We start from the raw sequence: 17347 nt of genomic DNA on the forward strand, positions 1-17347 counted from the left end.
CAGAGTTGCTACCAGCCTCAAAGGCAGACAAAGAAGGGGGCATACGATGTGAGGATTTAATTCTGACCGGGGAATCTCTTCAGGTCAGGGTGCGGAGATCAAAAACCGATCCGTTGGGTAAGGGGATCTGGGTCCAGTTAAGATCAATGGTAGGGGCGACATGTTGCCCGGTAAGCCTGGCAAAGAATTTTCTGCAGATCAGGCCAAAGGGGGGCGACAACAGAGTACTATTGCATGGCAACGGCATTCCCCTCACCAGATTTCAGTTCACTAGTGTGTGCAAGCTTGCTCTGGAAGGCCTGGGGGTAGACACGACTCATTTCACATCCCATTCGTTCTGCATCGGCGCAGCCACGTCAGCGGCGGCCTTAGGCCTCCCAGAGGAAACTATTAAGAGGGTGGGTCGTTGGAAATCAACATGCTTTGAGCTGTATGTACGCCCCCAGTTAGTGTAAGTACTCAGTATTTCTGCCCCGTTTCTGATGCCTCACGTTGATTGTTTCCATCTTCAATTTGCTCTAGGTGCAACGTCCAAGAGGGCCCAAATATGCTGGTGTGGCCACTCTTTTATTCGCAGGGCAGGGCTTGCCTTCAAGGATTCACATGAGGAGAGAGCACAGAAGGCAAAGGGAATTGACCACCATTGGGTGGGAATAGGCGGACAACGTTTAGCGGGGGTCCCTAACGATTTGCGGGGTGCCATAGCCAGGGGCATGCCTATCCCCGATCTGCTAGTGATACATTCAGGGGGCAATGATATGATTCCGGTAGGAATGGGGGGCGTAAAGGAGGCTCTGTTCTCAGTTCTGGCAGTGGTCAGGAACATGTTGCCCAACGCGATATTACTGTGGTCCGAAGTTATACCACGGCAAGTATGGGCAGAGGGAGCACCTCCGAAGGCAGTGAATAAGTCAGTGAGGAGGCTGAATCAGTCAGTGGTGGAAATTCTAAAGAGATCCAGCATCCGGACCATCAGGCACAAGTTGATACAAACATCAAGGGTAGAACTGTGTGCGCCTGATGGGGTACACTTGTCCAAGGCAGGTAGTGAGTTGTTCATACAGACAGTGGTGGGAGCCATCGCAGAGGTGATAGATTGTGGAGGGAGGGAGGTCGAGTCGGGCAGTGAGCGCCTCGCCTTGTGGCGGGGTCCGGGGCAAGAGAATTGACAGGGACTCGGTTTGTCGGTGGCACTTTTGGCCCCAGAATAGTTCTTGAAGTCTATCAGGGCTCCGGGCTGGCGAGAGAGGGGGCTGGCCTGCTGGTGGCTCCGGACTCTCTGGCTCTACCCAGGAAGCCAGTGGTTGTCACAAGTGGTGGCAGATTATTTATCTGCGGCTCTATTGACCGGGGGACGGTCAGCCTAAGGAGAGCAGGCTATCTTGGTTGTGGCCTGCTGGCACAGCCCGAAGGTCAAGCAAGAGGGCCCGTGGAGAGCGAATTGTAAATACAATGGAAATGTATAATCTTTACAGTTATTTGAAGTGCTGTGGTGTTTTGAAGCAAACTATATTAAAGGATGGTCACAATTAAGTAAAGAGAGGCCAAGGGAGTCATTGGCTGGATTTGTAAGTTAATAAACGTTTACACTGTGAAGACCAAAACTGACTCAGGTGTTTCTATGAGAGGGGGAATGGTGGTGGGGGACAAGTGCACTTTGTATGCCATCTATGTGCCCGCTACAACACGAGAGAACACACTTCCTCAGACACATGATGCATCAAACCCCACGCGCCTTAATCTCGAGTATATTTCATATGTAGAGGGCGTGAACAGCTCCTTCCCCTGGTACACTTGCATGTAATACAACACATCATCATTTAGATATTTTTATTCATTTTTTTTCTTGGACTGTGGCAATGCTGTGACATGACCTTTGTAGGCTGCAGCGTCTAATGAACAGCACCCAGCTTCATGAAACTTTCCCCCATCCCACCCTAAAAAAAAAAAAAATCAAATAAGTTCATACCCGGTTCCGCTTGAGTCACACCATACATTTCCAGCATATAAATCCACAGAAAAATACTCCTCACACTATTAAGATTACAGGTGGTTGTTTTTTCCTGGAGGGAACAAAAGTCCTACCTTAAATTCTCACAATTTCCCCCAAGCTCTCATCCTCAAAAAATAATTTCTACAACTCCCCCTTTTTTGCTGTTTTTTCATTATGCGTCAGATTTGTGTGCAAAGTTCAGAACGATGTTGGCACGTTTGAAATCGGCTATGGCACAGGTTTTTTTCTTATAACAAAGGTCCTTCATCAGGGCTCAAAACACCATTTTTGTGGCTTTTTTTTATTTTTTAAAAAAGAACGAAACTCCAAAGAGACCCCAAAATGATGAGGACCACAGACTGAACGAGGCCCGGAAGGGGGTCTGCTTTTCACTAAAACTTCAGTCCCTCCGACCCTACCAACCCAAGCCCAGCGGTCCCCATTATTACAAATTAAAAAATATTCCCTCTTCTCAGATCGTAGATGGGTGATGTCTCATCACTACTTCTTTTTCACACAGGATTGAGGACTGAAATAACCCAACAGCCATTCAATAGTAATACTATTAATAAAAAAATGCAATTTCTCGCCTCAGTAATTCCTTGATTGATTCTCCCTTAGTTTCACATGTTCCATAACACCTTTCCTTGATGAAAATAGATCTCAAATAGAATTTACGAATAAAGAGCTGTACCACAAAATAAGCTTTTTTTTCTTTCATTTTCTTTCGTGACATATTTTTTCTTTTTTTAGTAATACTTCAGGTAGTTGGATTGTGAAACATCCCATTGAAATATCAAAATATCTTCCATTCGTGTCTGTGTTTTCACATAGTCTTTTTTTGGACTTTGATACTGCAAACAAATGTTTTTGAATAAAAGGCTAAACCAGAGGCACACTGCTGCTGATGTATGTGTGTTCTCCGCATGGGCAACTAAGACGCTTTCGTTGCTGCTGTGTTCCATGATTTGTGTTATATCACTCCCCCCAACTCCACCTGGTATGCACTGCAGACCTAAATTTGTGTCTCCTGCACATTTTCTTTTGAGCTGCTCTTGAACAGCAGAGGTTCATGGATGGAGTTGAGAATGGGGTTTTTGGCACAGTTCAGAGTGCCTGTGTTGTTGTTATAATGCGCTTTGTAGGCCGTGTAGTGGTTAAGGTGGTCATGCTCAATTGCTGGCAGAGACATATGGTTATCACCAGGGTTGGTAGTTGGCATCTCGTCCTCGACATTGATGATCTCAATGGTCCTGGTCGGGCCATGGTGTTTGTGCAGCTGGTGCTGTTTCCGGAGCTTGTAGAAGACGATGAGCATGACGGCTGCCATGAAGGTTATGGCCACAAAACAGCCGATAATAATCTTTGTGGTCTTCATCACGTCGTCCAAGTCCTTCATGGTATCACCAGTGACATCGGTGATGGGAATGGTGTAGGGTTTTTCAGTAGATCCAGTGCTGCGTGGAGTCAGAGATGTTGTTGTCCTGTCCCAGCCGCCAGAAGGTGTAGGTCCAAGCACCTTGTCTGTTGGTTTTGGCTCCTCTTGGGTGGTCTCCATAGTCTCCACCGTGACCGTGGTGAAGTAGGAATATGGGGTGGTTGTGGTAGGGTCAGCAGCAGAGACATTGAGCGTAGCAGAAGCTGTGGTGTTCCCTGCTGAATTGGTGACCATGCACGTGTACTGACCAGTGTCCTGGACAGTAACATTGGTAAAGTTAAGCGTTCCATCGTGAAGCACTGAGATACGCACTCTGTAAGAACCATGAGTCATCAAAGTCCCATTCGGAGTCAGCCAGTTCACCGATGTCATGGATGTGCCCGTCCGGCACTTCAGCTCAGCCGCCATTCCCTCGGTGACATTCAGGTCTGTAGGCGGTTCTACAATTACAGGAGCATAACAGGTGAAATGGCTCTGGTCCAGCTCCCCAATGTATCTAGCCTTTAGGTTTGGAGGTGAATGGCAGCGGGCACAGCAGGTGGTATTACTTGGCACCGTCTCTTTCAACCACCAGCTCAACCACAGCACATCGCAGTTACAGTGCCAAGGGTTGTGGTTGAGGTGCACCCGCTCCAGACGATGAAGAGGTGTAAACAGGTCATGGGGGAGCGACATGAGGTTATTGTGAGAGAGGTTAAGTTCCTCCAGTGATTTCAGGTCATCAAAAGCATTGCGCTCAATTATTTTTATCTGGGCATGCATTAACCATAATTTCCGCAAGCTGACGAGCCCCTGGAAAGAGCCCGGACGGATCATTTCCAGCCGATTGCCTGAAAGCTCTAGCTCCTCCAGTCTCACCAGGGCAGTTAGGTTAGGGATATCCTTCAAGTTACACATCCCCAGGTTGAGATACCTCAGGTTGACTAGACCTTCAAAGGCTGCTTCTGAGATAAACTCCAACTTTTTCAGCTCACCCAAGTCCAGTCGTCGCAGAGAGGGCACTCTATTAAAAGCATAGGAGGGTATACTCCCTATGGGGTTATTCCTCAACCACAGTTCCCTCAGTTTAGAGAGGTACTCAAAGGCTTGTGTGGGAACAGTAGTCAAGCGGTTATCAAACAGCTCCAGGGTGTTGAGGTTAGGGAGGCCATTGAAAGCACCCACCTCAATCTTGCCAATCAAGTTCTTGCTGAGCTGCAGGATCTCTAGATGCCGCAGGTGCTTGAAAGTGTCTTGCTTAATAACCTGGATGATATTCTCCTGAAGGTTAAGGTACCTGGTGTTGATTGAGATGCTCTCTGGTACCTCCACCAGTTCCCTGCGGGTACAGACAACTCGGCTGGCCTGGTTGCTGCAAGAACAAGTTGCTGGGCAAGAGGTAGGTGAAGTCCCAGCAAGAGCCAGCGTTGACACCCACACGATTAACAAGACCTGCTTCCAAACCATCCTAATGAACTTCAGCACTGGTATCCTGCGGGTAAAGCGGTGGGCGGCCATAGTCATCATTCATGCTTTAGCGATGGTCACTGCAGGAAGGGCTCTCCGGTGCACGTGTCTGAAAGAGAAGAGAAAGACAACGTTATAAAGGAAATTGTGTATCACAGATAAACGAACAACAATAGGTAATGATTGGCAATCGATCTAGTATCCAGTTGCCTAACAAACTGGCATGTCACAGACACTACATTGATTACAGCTTCAACTTGGCATCGATACCTCTGTCCCTGGAATGCATTTGTTCAATATTCCCTATAGCTCCACCATTTTCCATGAAGGCTACCCAGAGAAGTATTTTAGGTTTATACCTCTTTCCTATACAGACTATAAACGTATCCCACATCTTTGCAAAGAGGTAGCTTCATGCATCAAATACCTTCACTGAGAGTCTTGTGTGTGCATCAGCTGCCTTCCAGGACAGCCTGCTTCACACCCCCATCTCCTTTCCCAGTATAAACCACCTTCCCAAATATCACGTTCCGTGGAGCCATTGCTTTAGAGAGGGTGTTTTGGGTGTGACACCCTCACCCCTCCCAAACTGCGTTCTTGTTTTGGTAGTTGCACCCAGGGGCCCTTGATCAGGTTTGCCATGGCTGTGTGGCTTTTTCCTGTTAATCCGGATTTCATTAAGAGGTTTTTACTTAAATATATATAGTGGTTGGTTTACCAAAAAAGTACTAAATCTGTATCCATATGATACCACCTGAACGGATGCAAATTTACTGCTTTTTGGAAACCACAAACATTGGCAGTAGTAGCCTTGGGAAGCTGGACTAGTCTCAGGTGTACAGGCACCCTACTGGCAATCAAACACCCATAAGGTTAACGAGACGAATGCTTTTAAATTAGCAATCACTGGCAATCATGCGGGTAGCATTCCAACCCATCATTTTCCCCCACTGTGCCACTCTTGAAAAGATTTAGGGTTAGGTGGGTGGAGGAAAGGCAAACAGGGTGGCGGAAGACATTATATCAGTCACCCTGCATTTACTCCAACCCTACACATTTAGAGAAGTCCACTAGCCCGCAAACATATTTTACATGAGCAGGAACCACAGTCTTGGCACTTCATGTCAATGTAGAAAACTTTTGACATACAGCTCCATCAAACATGATGGCTGTCCGTCAAACTTTCCCAGTTTTTTTTTTCAAAAAGAAACTCCTAGAGTGCAAGTGTGTTTTTGAAAAAAAATGAATAAGCCTCACACCATGGGGGTCATTTTACTTTTTCTTTTACTATCCCTCACTGTCAGGACATACCTGCCCTATTTAGAGGGACATCCAACCATCCACTCTAAATAGGGCAGACAGTCAGATGGCTTACCTCCAACAGCCTGACTCTGGGCCATTGGAGAAAGTCTTACACCTACTGAGCAAATTGTATATTTTTGGTGTAAAGCTTGCAGTTCACATGCCTCAAAATCAGTTGGTTGGGCATGTAGTTTGGTGGACAGGGTACTACGCTTCAACTGCAATGGAGTATCTTGTTCGACTATCCAGTCCCAGACGCCCACTTATTGCAACTCAATACTGTCCTTGCTCGTCAGGGGAACCATCCATACCAAACCTTGGTCATCTCATCTATTCACCCTGCGGCCCACTGCTTTTCTAGTTGGGGAATTTGAGATTCACACCCCCCACTCCGAGTCTTACTGGCTAAGCTTTGCCCCATCTGTTCCATGTACACATTCTCTCACTAGACACTCTGCTCTACGCAACCACCACCTTCCGAAGCAGGATGGTTAACATAAGAATTGCCTGTGTAGTAAGGCTGTCTTTTGCCTCCACCACCATCACGGAGCAGTTGCTCCATTCAAGCTAAAAGAGGCTGCTCCATGCTACCCAAAGAAGACTCTTCTTATATGCAACGCTGTTATAGAGAGCCGGTTGTATGCATCCACCATCTCAGCAGAGGGAATGCCTCATGCAACCACAACCATCAAAGAGATGCTACTCCAGTCAAAAGATATTACTTGCATACACCAACTACCTGGACAGACTGCCCCCTGCATCTTTCCTCTAACTAAAGATGATGCTATGCCTATACACCTCATCCACAGAAAGACTGCTTTGGGCATCAAACACTCCCCTAAAAACACGACTTCACCTATGCACCACCTCTGCAGAAAGACTTCTACCAGCATCAAACATCTCCGAAAAGAAGGTGCTTCTTGTATCCACCACCTCTGCAGGGCATCAAACAACTCCTGAAAGAAACTACTTCATATGTGCACCTCCTCCTCAGAAAGGATGCTCCTGGCATCAAACACCGCCCTAAAGTAACTGCTTCAGACATGTTCCACCTCTGCAAAAAGGCTGTTCCTGGCATCAACCACCTACCTAAAAATGCTGTTTCAAGTACATACCACCTCTACAGAGAGGCTGCTCCTGACATCAAACACCTCTCTAAAGATGCTGTTTCAAGTCTGCCCCACCACCGCAGAGAGGCTGCTTCTGACATCTAACACCTCCCTGAAGAAACTGCTTCATGTTCGTCCCACCCAAGCAGAAAAGCTGCTACAGACTTCAAACACCTCTCTAAAGAAGCTGTTTCATGTCTGTACCACCTCTGCAGAAAGGCTGCTCCCGGGATAGAGCACCTCCTTATAGAAGATGCTTCACGTCTGCACCACTTCTGAAGAAAAGCTGCTTGGGGCATCAAACACTGCTCTAAAGTAGCTCATTCACGTCTGCACCACCTCCGCAGAAAGGTTGTTCCTGGCATCAAACATCTCCCTATAAATGCTGCTTCATGTATGCACCACCTCTGCAGAAATGCTGCTACTGGCATCAAACACCGCTCTAAAGAAGCTGCTCACCAACGACCCCGCCACCGCCAGAACCAACCTACACGAAGGGATGAAAGACATAGCCGAGTGGTTGAAGAACAGCCGCCTGAAACTGAACTCAGACAAGACGGAAGTCCTCATCCTGGGATCATCACCCTCTGCCTGGGACGACTCCTGGTGGCCCCCTTCCCTGGGCAGCGCACCCAAACCAAATCCTGGACTCCTCCCTCTCGATGACCAGACAAGTCAACGCCGTCTCATCATCATCGTATTTCAACATCCTACGCATGCTCCGAAAGATCTTCCGTTGGATCCCCACCGAAACCAGGAAGACGGTCACCCAGGCACTCATCACTAGCCGACTGGACTACGGAAACACCCTCTACACCAGAACCACAGCCAAACTGCAGAAAAGACTCCAACGCATCCAGAACGCCTCTGCACGACTCATCCTGGACATCCCCCGACACAGCCACACATCTCAGGACACCTGAGAGACCTGCACTGGCTCCCCGTCTGCAAGAGAATCACGTTTTTCTCCTCACCCACAGCACACAAGGCCCTCTACGACCTGGGCCCCAGGTACCTCAACAACCGCCTGACCTTCTACACTCCCACCCGCCAGCTTCGATCGATCAGCCACGCCCTCGCCACCGTTCCACGCATTCGAAGAGCCACCATGGGAGGAAGATCCTTCTCCTACCTGGCAGCCAAGATCTGGAACTCCCTCCCCATCCAGCTCCGTCTTACCCAAGACCACCTCTCCTTCAGGAAGCAACTCAAGACCTGGCTGTTCGAGCAGTAGCGGACCCCTCTTCCCCAAGCGCCTTGAGACCCTCCGGGTGAGTAGCGCGCTATACAAATTTCTTGATTGATTGATTGATTGCTTCACTCTGCCACACCTCTGCAGAAAGGCTGCTCCGTGCATCACTTCTCTAACGAAGTTGGTTCACTTCTGCACCATCTCCACAGAAAGGCTGCTCGTGGCATAAACCACTTCTCTAAAGAAGCTGTTTTACATAAACACCACCAGTGGAGAAAGGCTGCTCCTGTCATCGAACACCTCTCCATACAAGCAGCTTTACCTCTACACCACCTCTGCAGAAAGGCTGCCCCTGGTATGAAATGTCTCCCTAAAGAAGCTGTTTCACTTACACACCACCTCTGCAGAAAGGCTGCTACCAGAATCAAATATCACCCTAAAAAAGCTGCTTCACTGTGCTACGCCTCTGCAGAGAGGCTACTTCTGGTATCAAACACCTCCCTGAAAATGCTGCTTTATGTACTTACTTCCTCCGCAGAAATGTTGCTCGAGGCATCAGACGCCTCCCTAAAGAAGCTGCTTCACATATGCACCATCTCTGAAGAAAGGCTGCTCCTATCATCAAACACCTCCCTAAAGAAGCTGCTTCACGTCTGCAGAAAGACTGTGTGTGGTCTCAAACACCGCTCTAAAGATGCTGCTTCACGTACACACCACCTCCGCAGAAGGCAAATACCTCCTTAAAGAAGCTACTTCAGGTCCGCGCCACCACCACAGAAGGGGGCATCAAACACCTTCCTAAAGAAGCTAAGAAGATGTTTCACGTCTCCACCACATCCTAAGGCAATTACAAACAAGGGGTGGACCCAAATTTAACCCGGAGGACCTGGGTAGGAAAAGCAGTGGTCCAATCGGGGAGGCAAACACAACAACAACTAAAGATGATTCGATCACTTTTGTACACAGTGTACGAGAAAACATGAAGGAACACAGTCTCAAAATGCTCAGGGAGGAATTGATTTTAGTTTCTGTTGTAGGCACGTATGTGGGTATTTTGTGGGGTTGTTGGGTAACCGACCTCTCCCCCCCCCTTTTTGGAGCATTGCCAATTACACTTTGAATATTTCCTTTAGCCCTAACTGTCAGTTGTGCGCCCTACCTTAAACCTGGTTACCTGGAGTGTTTGAATAGAACACAGTCTCAGATGAGGGAAGAACTGCTTAATTGCAATAAATGCTTCGAAAGTAAATAACGAGAAAGAACAACACATAATCACTTCAACATTTTCTTTAAATCTTAGTTGAAATTGGTAAAGAACATGGTAGCTCATCAATATCTTGCATAAATACTTAAAAGTAGCAATATAGTGCTCCAGCTACCATCACGTTCAAAGATGCGGAAAAGGTGCTCAAAGAAGGTGCTCGTGAGTGTGAGGATAAGGAGGAAAGAGAGGAATATTCTACTCAGATTATTTATTCACTTACGCCTGTCAAACATCTAGATATATGGCATCGACCCCATCCTATCATAGACCTAGCTCCTAAATAATAATTGCCCAAATATGGACCCTAATGTCTTTCTCAAGGCTTGGTTATAGGGTGTCGACGTTTCGACCCGATACGATGGCAGGGGCCACTGTATACCTCAAACGCGGGTCTTCATCAGAACTGGGGAAGTGGTGGGTGATGGAGGCGCCTGTTATGGACCTGTTTCGACTGTGACAATGAATGTCAAGTCAAGTCAAGTCAAAGAATTTATATAGCGCACTACATACCCAGAGGGTCTCAAGGCGCTTAGGGAGGGGAGGAGGATTACTTGTCAAATATCCATGTTTTAATTTGCTTTCTGAATGCTAGGTGGTTCTGGGTAAGGCGAAGGTAAGTGGGGAGTGAGTTCCAAGTTTTAGCTGCCAGGTATGAGAAGGATCTTCCTCCCATGGTGGTCTTGTTGATGCGGGGTACAGTGGCGAGGGCTTGGCTGGAAGAACGTAGTTGGCGGGAGGCGGTGTAGAAGGACAGTCGTGAGTTGAGGCATTCTGGTCCGATGTCGTAGAGTGATTTGTGTGCGTGGGTCAGCAGTCGGAGGAGTCCAAGGAAAAGTATGCGGCCTAAGAGGGGCTCTGTGATAACCGGTGACAAGGATCCACCTGGGAATTGGGTGCATTCACTTAGTCGGTATTCCTTCGCAAGCGCATTGCTAGCTGATTCCAGGGAGACCCCAACTTATTTGTGGGAAAAACTGGCAGACCGTCTCCAAACAGTCCATAAAGATAAATCAATGATTGATCTCAATGTAAAGCAGCAGCTTTTCGTCTCACGACCGGATAGGAAAGAGGCTGCTTTGTTTCCCACACGAAGCTGATCCGTGCATCTAACACCCCCACAGAGAGGCCCTCATCTGTCCCGTGCATCCACCGCCCATGCATTGGAGACTGGCCCGCTTTATGCTTCCTACCTCTGCCCTCTCACTACCTTCTCGTGGAGATCACCCCAGTTCCATGCTTTCTGCAACCTACGAATAAGGCTGTTCTATACTTAACAGGCTTGTTGAATAAGCATGTTCAAGTCAAATCTTCTTTATTCAGAGTAAGATCTACAGTCATAAAAGCAATTAACAAGTACACTAATCAAATTTAAAAATAGCCTTTTCAAATATATACAATATTTAAAAGAGCCAATATTTCATATTTTTCTATTTAGCAGGTTAAAAAATCCATGTTCAAAAATGTCCCATGTGCAAAAAGGGTATATAGTATATGTTTTAAACGATTAGATTAAGTTCAATCTCTGAGGTTTTCATATGTTAAGGTGTCTAGATAAAACAGATCTTTTCTAATATTTATTGCCCTTTGTATGAAAGAAATACCAGAATAGCATGTTCATGCTCAAGCAGGCTCCTGGAGACTTTCTGATAGATAACTGCTATTTATTGATACACAACTCAATAGTTGTGATTGTATCGACCTCCCAGTATGAAAGGCAGAGTGGATCCGAAGGGAGACATACCTGAGACTTTGTAGTCACACATACATCTCTTGAGAAGTCCACTGAGCCATCAGACCCGGTGACTACCCACAAAATGCAACTAAAGCGTGTGCCGCCATCTTGAACCCTTGAAGTACCCCAGGAGGGGAGGGAAGAGTAAGGTGTGTGTACAAAGGGATGACCGGCGACAAGTGTGAGATACAAGTAGAAGCGATCAGAGACGCGGGTATGATGAGGCCTGGATTAAAAGGGGCAAGAGGGCCAGTGCCAGTGTGGCACAGCAGAGTGGGAGAAAGAAAAGGGGGCATGAGTGGAAGGAAGCGATAGGGTGTTACACAGGTTAGCTTTGCCTCTCTCAGTCCAACCTGGACTAACAGGTGCGAGGCATCAGAAACAGTGCAATGATTTGACACCCCTGCTATGGACGCAGAAAGGTACATTCCATGGATGATGCCTGGAAGTCGAAAATGGGGACGTCGGAGCAGGGGCGGTGGACAGGGCCGCCCCTGGAGTTCACGTCCTAAGTGAAAATACCCAAGTATGTTGCTTCACGCCTCCTCTTTCCCGCGCATGTGCACAAACCCACACACAAAACATAATCAAGCAAATCAACAAGTTAGTTTTCCATCTGTGCACAGCGCCCCTAAACTAGCACAGTCCTGGCAGTAGTACAGCTTGCAAGGTGAATGCAGACTTCATAGCGCTTTACTAGTAAACCTCTTGCCGCGACCCGTCAGCTAATGACACTCACATTGCTAAATGGATTGCTTTAAGAACCTATGCCCCCTCATTAACAATTCTCCCTCATAAACTTGAGGTCAGGGACACTAAAATGCCATATGTGACAGCGTTCATTGGTCCTGATTTTATTAGGACCTTTAAACAGTTTCATGGCTGCAGGGTTGATCTGGGAAATAAACAACCAAATACAGTCGGGCATAAAGGCGGGAGGAAGATGCAGACGCCATCTTCACCCACTGTACGTCATAGAGGTCTCGATCACAGTTAAAGGAATACTTGAGCTTCGAACTCACTCATGGTAAAAAATATTTGAAAACAAAGGGCAAGTTCCTTCAGTGATTTTAAAATGTCAACTTTTTCACTTTCACCGAGTAAACTGACTTTGCAGCTTGTATTTTTTTTTAAGTTTGAGTTTATTAAAAATTAAAGAGAAAACACAGTACAAAAGCATAAAACATCAAAGAAACAGATAAAATGATAAATGAATGAGGTAAACAATGTAAAGAAGATTATGATGTTACAAATTACAAAGAGAAAAATACCAAATGCAATCAAGGAAAATATATGCAAATAGGAAACAACATAAGCATATCAATAATTGAAGAACCAACAAAACCATGCAATATATCAAAAACACTATTAAGAAAAACATTAGGGGGCCCGATGTAGGAGCCTTAATACCGGTCAGAAACGGCCGATTTTGGCCGTTTCCGACCGGTAAATGGCCATTTGGTATGTAGGTGCCCGTTTCCGAGGGCATATGTAGGTAACTACACATTTACCGAATCGGTAAAATTACCGAATCGGTAAAATACCGATTCGGTAATTCTACCGATTCGGTAAATTCCTAATGTAGGTGGGACTCTTCTGAGTCCCACAGGTGTTACCAAATCGGTATTTTACCATGAAATACAACTTCATGGTAAAATACCGATTCCGGTGTGCATGCACATGTGTGCATGCACACCTATGCCATGTGGCAGGCAGACCTGTCCCCAGGGCATGTATGCTTGCCACATGGCACCCAAGCCTGTATTGGGGGTGCTAGGGGGTGTCAAAGTGACACCCCCTGCACCCTTGCAGAAATCGGTAATCACCGAATCGGTAAATACCGATTCGGTAATGCCCTTTGATTCCTATGGGCTTCAAGGCCCATAGGAATCAATGGGGGATACCGATTCGGTATTTACAGAATCGGTAAATACCGAATCTTACAGATTCGGTATTTACCGATTCTGAAATACCCACTTCTCCCCCCCTCCAATTTACCACTTCTCAAATACACTCAAAGATCTATACAGGGCCAGTATAGATCTTTGTCTTGATTTCTACCAAGCAAGTTAGACAGTGATTATTTCACACTGTCAGTTCACTATTTTTAATCTGACATCCAGGTGAACACTATTAAAGGTTTTTGTTTGCCTTGATAGCCATTTTAATTCACTTCACTCTTTTTCTTTTTGCACTGCACATATCAGTCCCACTATCTAGACTTACAATTTTGGTAACCATACCTCGGTTTTGTGATGTGTCGCTAATATCTAATTGGGCGATCGCACACAACCTGGTTTGGTAAGTCCTAGATGATGAGGCTCAGGTGGGCTGATAGGACTTAATCAACAAGTTGATAGTCTTTAATTGTTGTGCAACTTTACCAGTGTTCATTTTTATATCTCAGCACCACGTGACCAATGGGCTTTGTTGTTATGTAGAAACATATAGGAAACCTGAAAGGCACAAATCCTTCTGGGCTATATTTTGGAAAGTGCCTCAGGGGCGCAACGGGTATGTTGTCTTGCTTTACGCTCCCCTGGGGCACTTTGGTATGACAGATAGGCCCGCAGATGCTTAAGCAGCCCTTTCTGTGATACAGATAGAGCTGGTGCACATATAGCACCAGCGCTATTGCCAGAGGGATTTCCCTCATTTGCAAGGGGGTGTGGCCCCATGCAAATGAGGGAATCTCTTTGTCTTTGCACCCACGCCTTATTATAGACTCGGGCGCAGGGGCAAAGAAGCTGTCAGCAGCTCACTGACAGTGCGCCACCTAAAAGATGGCATACTGTCAGTGCGCAACCTGATGGCAGTCTTCTAGAGGGGGTGAATGGGGGATCCCCAAATATCCCCTTACAGGCAGGTGTAGCTACTCACTGCAGCCGCCTGCAAGAGGATCTTTAACCCCCCTTAAAAGTGAAGGCTGGTTGCCGTCTGCACAGTGAAACATGAACCGGCTGCTTTAAAGCTGCTCCATTTTTCACTTGAATGTGCTGCCCACAGGGCAGCACAAGTTTGCAGCTGCCATGGGGCAGCATATACAATGTAACAGGGTGCACTTTCCCTGTTTGTTTCCAGTGTATCTGCTTTAAGTGCACCGTGGCACAAATAGGGAAGGTGTGCCCTATGTGTAATAGTGCCTCTAGTGCACCAACCCCTTCTTCTTCCTGTTAAGTACTGGGGGATTAGTTGAATTAAAGGAATAAGCAGGCATCATTCACTGTGGTCCATATCACTTCCACCTTTGCATGGAAAATACCAACTTGCGCTAATAGTGCTTCCTACTACAGCTTTGTTGTCTCTACACACTGTAACGTTGGTTTATTCTCAATTGTCATTTTTAATTTACTTGTAAGTCCCTAGTAAAGTAGTACTACATGTATCCAGAACCTGTAAATTAAATGCCACTAGTGCGCCTCCAGCATTAATTGTGCCACCCAAGTAAGTAGCGCTTTCAACATTTTTCAGGCCTGCTGTTGTAAGCCTTTGGATGCAGTTTTGAACTGCCACGTCAAACTGGCAAAATAAACCTTTTGCCAGGCCAAAACCTTTCTTTTTAAAACATATAAGTCACCCTTGGTACAGGCACTGAACAGCCCATAGGGTAGGATGCATTGTATTTAAAAAGTTGGAAATATATTTCAAGTTTTACATGTATTGGAATTCATGAACTCTTTAATTCGTTGTTCACTACTGCAAGGACTACCACACCCACATTGGAGTCACCTTATCATATGTTATAACTGTAAATTCCAAATGGGAACAGATAAGCAGATCATGTTTGGTGTCTCTGGAATTGCAATTTAAAATCCCAACTTATGGTGAAGTCGGGTTTTAAATTACAATTTTACAATGTTAAAAGTGCCACTTTTAGAATCTTGCGATACAAAAGGGGATGATGGACGGAGCATTTGAGCAAATCAAACACTCACCCCCAGTCAACTGATCTGGGTTTAATCCATCACCATTCTTTAGCTCACTCAGCCACCCCAGTTCAGACATGGCCATATGCAAATCAGTCTGACCCTGTGCCTCATGGGAACAGTCCAGCCCGAACTGCCAAGCCGTTCCATCTTCCCCTTTTGTATCACTTTTAGAATCTTGGCATTTTCTTGCATTAGCCATTTGGTGCTTGCAGCCTGTTTGTGGGTCACATGACTGGGTGGGGGTGACAGTTGGGCTTTGTGTATTCCTCCTAGACAGCCACACAGAATGGGAGCTTAGTAGTGACTGGATGGGCCATCACTAGCAGGATGGGAGGCAGGACCTGGGCCCAGATCCACTTAGACATGAATAGGAGGCATTCTGTCTCCACACAAAGGGCTGCACAGCCCCTGTAGAAGGTCTGGAGAAATGGCCAGGAAGGCAGGGCACCTGTGCACTTCAAAGTCATGCCTATAGCAGCTTCTCCACACGTTAAAGGTATAACTGGGTATAAATACTGGACCTCAGACACCAACTCCTCAGGTCACTTCTGGTCCTGTGTGTGCTCTGCCAAGAAGAAGGACTTCTGTGCTGATGAAAGAACTGCCACTCAACTGGACTTCTGCTCTGAAGGAACTGCTGCCCTGCTGTGCTGACCAGCTGCACTCTTGCTTGGGTGAGAAGGACAGGACCAGCATCTCTTGAACACAATACAGAGTGACTCAAAGCGCTAGCTGGTTGACCTCCTGATCCGAAGCCTCAGAGACACAACAGGCTTCCTAAAACCTTACACCTGCACCTGGACTCTGACATCTGTGAGTCTAGCCTACCAAGTGGTGCCATCCTATTCCTGACCCTTGGAAGTGGGCCTAAGGTTCTCTGCCAGCTTCTGGACCAGGGCGAACTGACGCATTCCCTCTGCTATGTGGCGCAAACCTGAGCAGAACCAATGCATAGCGGCTGCTGAGTGGAATGGACTAATCTCAAAGTTCTGCATCGCATTGCACCCTCGTCGGAACTCACTCAGCGTGATGCATCCAAGGCGCAGGCCCTCACATCTCTCATCAAAACCAGCCTCAACGACGATAAAAGACTCCACATCCCAGTTTTTAGCTTACTTTATTTTAGATTGTTAACATTTTTGCAAAAACCTGAACACAACAAGCACTGACATGACCAGAAGGCTGGTGATAAGGGCTAGGCCAATTGGCTTTGCCAGTGCTTGCTGTTTCTTGTTGCTCCAAAACAGCACTGGACAGTTCCCTGCTGGAAATATCCCTTCAAAGCCTGATACGGATTTGAGAAGAAATGTAGCTAGAGGCGATTTTCTTGATTGGATACCACGGTGCTCAGGTTTAGATAATAGACTGCATTGCTTTTGAAGATTCAACACACAGCATCAATTCACACTGCCACAGGTGGCCCTTCAAAGAGCATCAGTTTACGCTTTTCCCTCAAACAAACTGTTTTGCTCACACAAAACCCAGACATTGCTTTTGAGATTTTACGATCCATGAACAGAAGATTAAGGCTCACACGGACGGTGACTGCCTGTGGCTGGCAGGAACAGGCAGGCTCACACAAACACTCCTGCCTAGCAGTGCAGTGACAGGCTGGGGCAGCAGGATACTAGCACCTTGACACCTCGGGGTATTTGTGCGCTTAAGAAAAATATTAACATAACATACCATAACATATACAGCATTAAATGGAGTGCACGCCCATAGAAGCAGGACAAGCTGTACACAAACATAGAAGCAATTCTAGGAGCACACATGCGCAGACTGAGGATAAGCTTTACACAACCATAGAGGCAAGAGGAGGGTGTACACAACCATAGAGGCAGGAGGAGGGTGTGCAAAACCATAGAGGCAGAAGGAGGGTGCGCACAACCATAGAGGCAGGAGGAGGGGGTGCACAACCATAGAGGCAGGAGGAGGGTGC

The 17347-nt window shown here is 46.7% G+C and overlaps 1 protein-coding gene across 1 annotated transcript in view; it reads right to left on the reverse strand.

Moving 5' to 3' along the window:
* Window positions 1–1848: 1848 nt before the first annotated feature.
* LRRC4B (leucine rich repeat containing 4B) overlaps window positions 1849–17347 on the reverse strand; it is a 253982-nt gene continuing 238483 nt past the window's right edge. The window contains exon 2 of the mRNA XM_086930104.1: window positions 1849–4986. Coding sequence (XP_086786230.1) covers window positions 3009–4937 — 1929 coding nt within the window. The 5' untranslated portion in view covers window positions 4938–4986 and the 3' untranslated portion in view covers window positions 1849–3008. The remainder of the gene's footprint in view (window positions 4987–17347) is intronic.

This window comes from Lissotriton vulgaris, chromosome 7 (genome assembly GCF_964263255.1).
Source record: "Lissotriton vulgaris chromosome 7, aLisVul1.2, whole genome shotgun sequence".
Classification (NCBI taxonomy): domain Eukaryota; kingdom Metazoa; phylum Chordata; class Amphibia; order Caudata; family Salamandridae; genus Lissotriton; species Lissotriton vulgaris.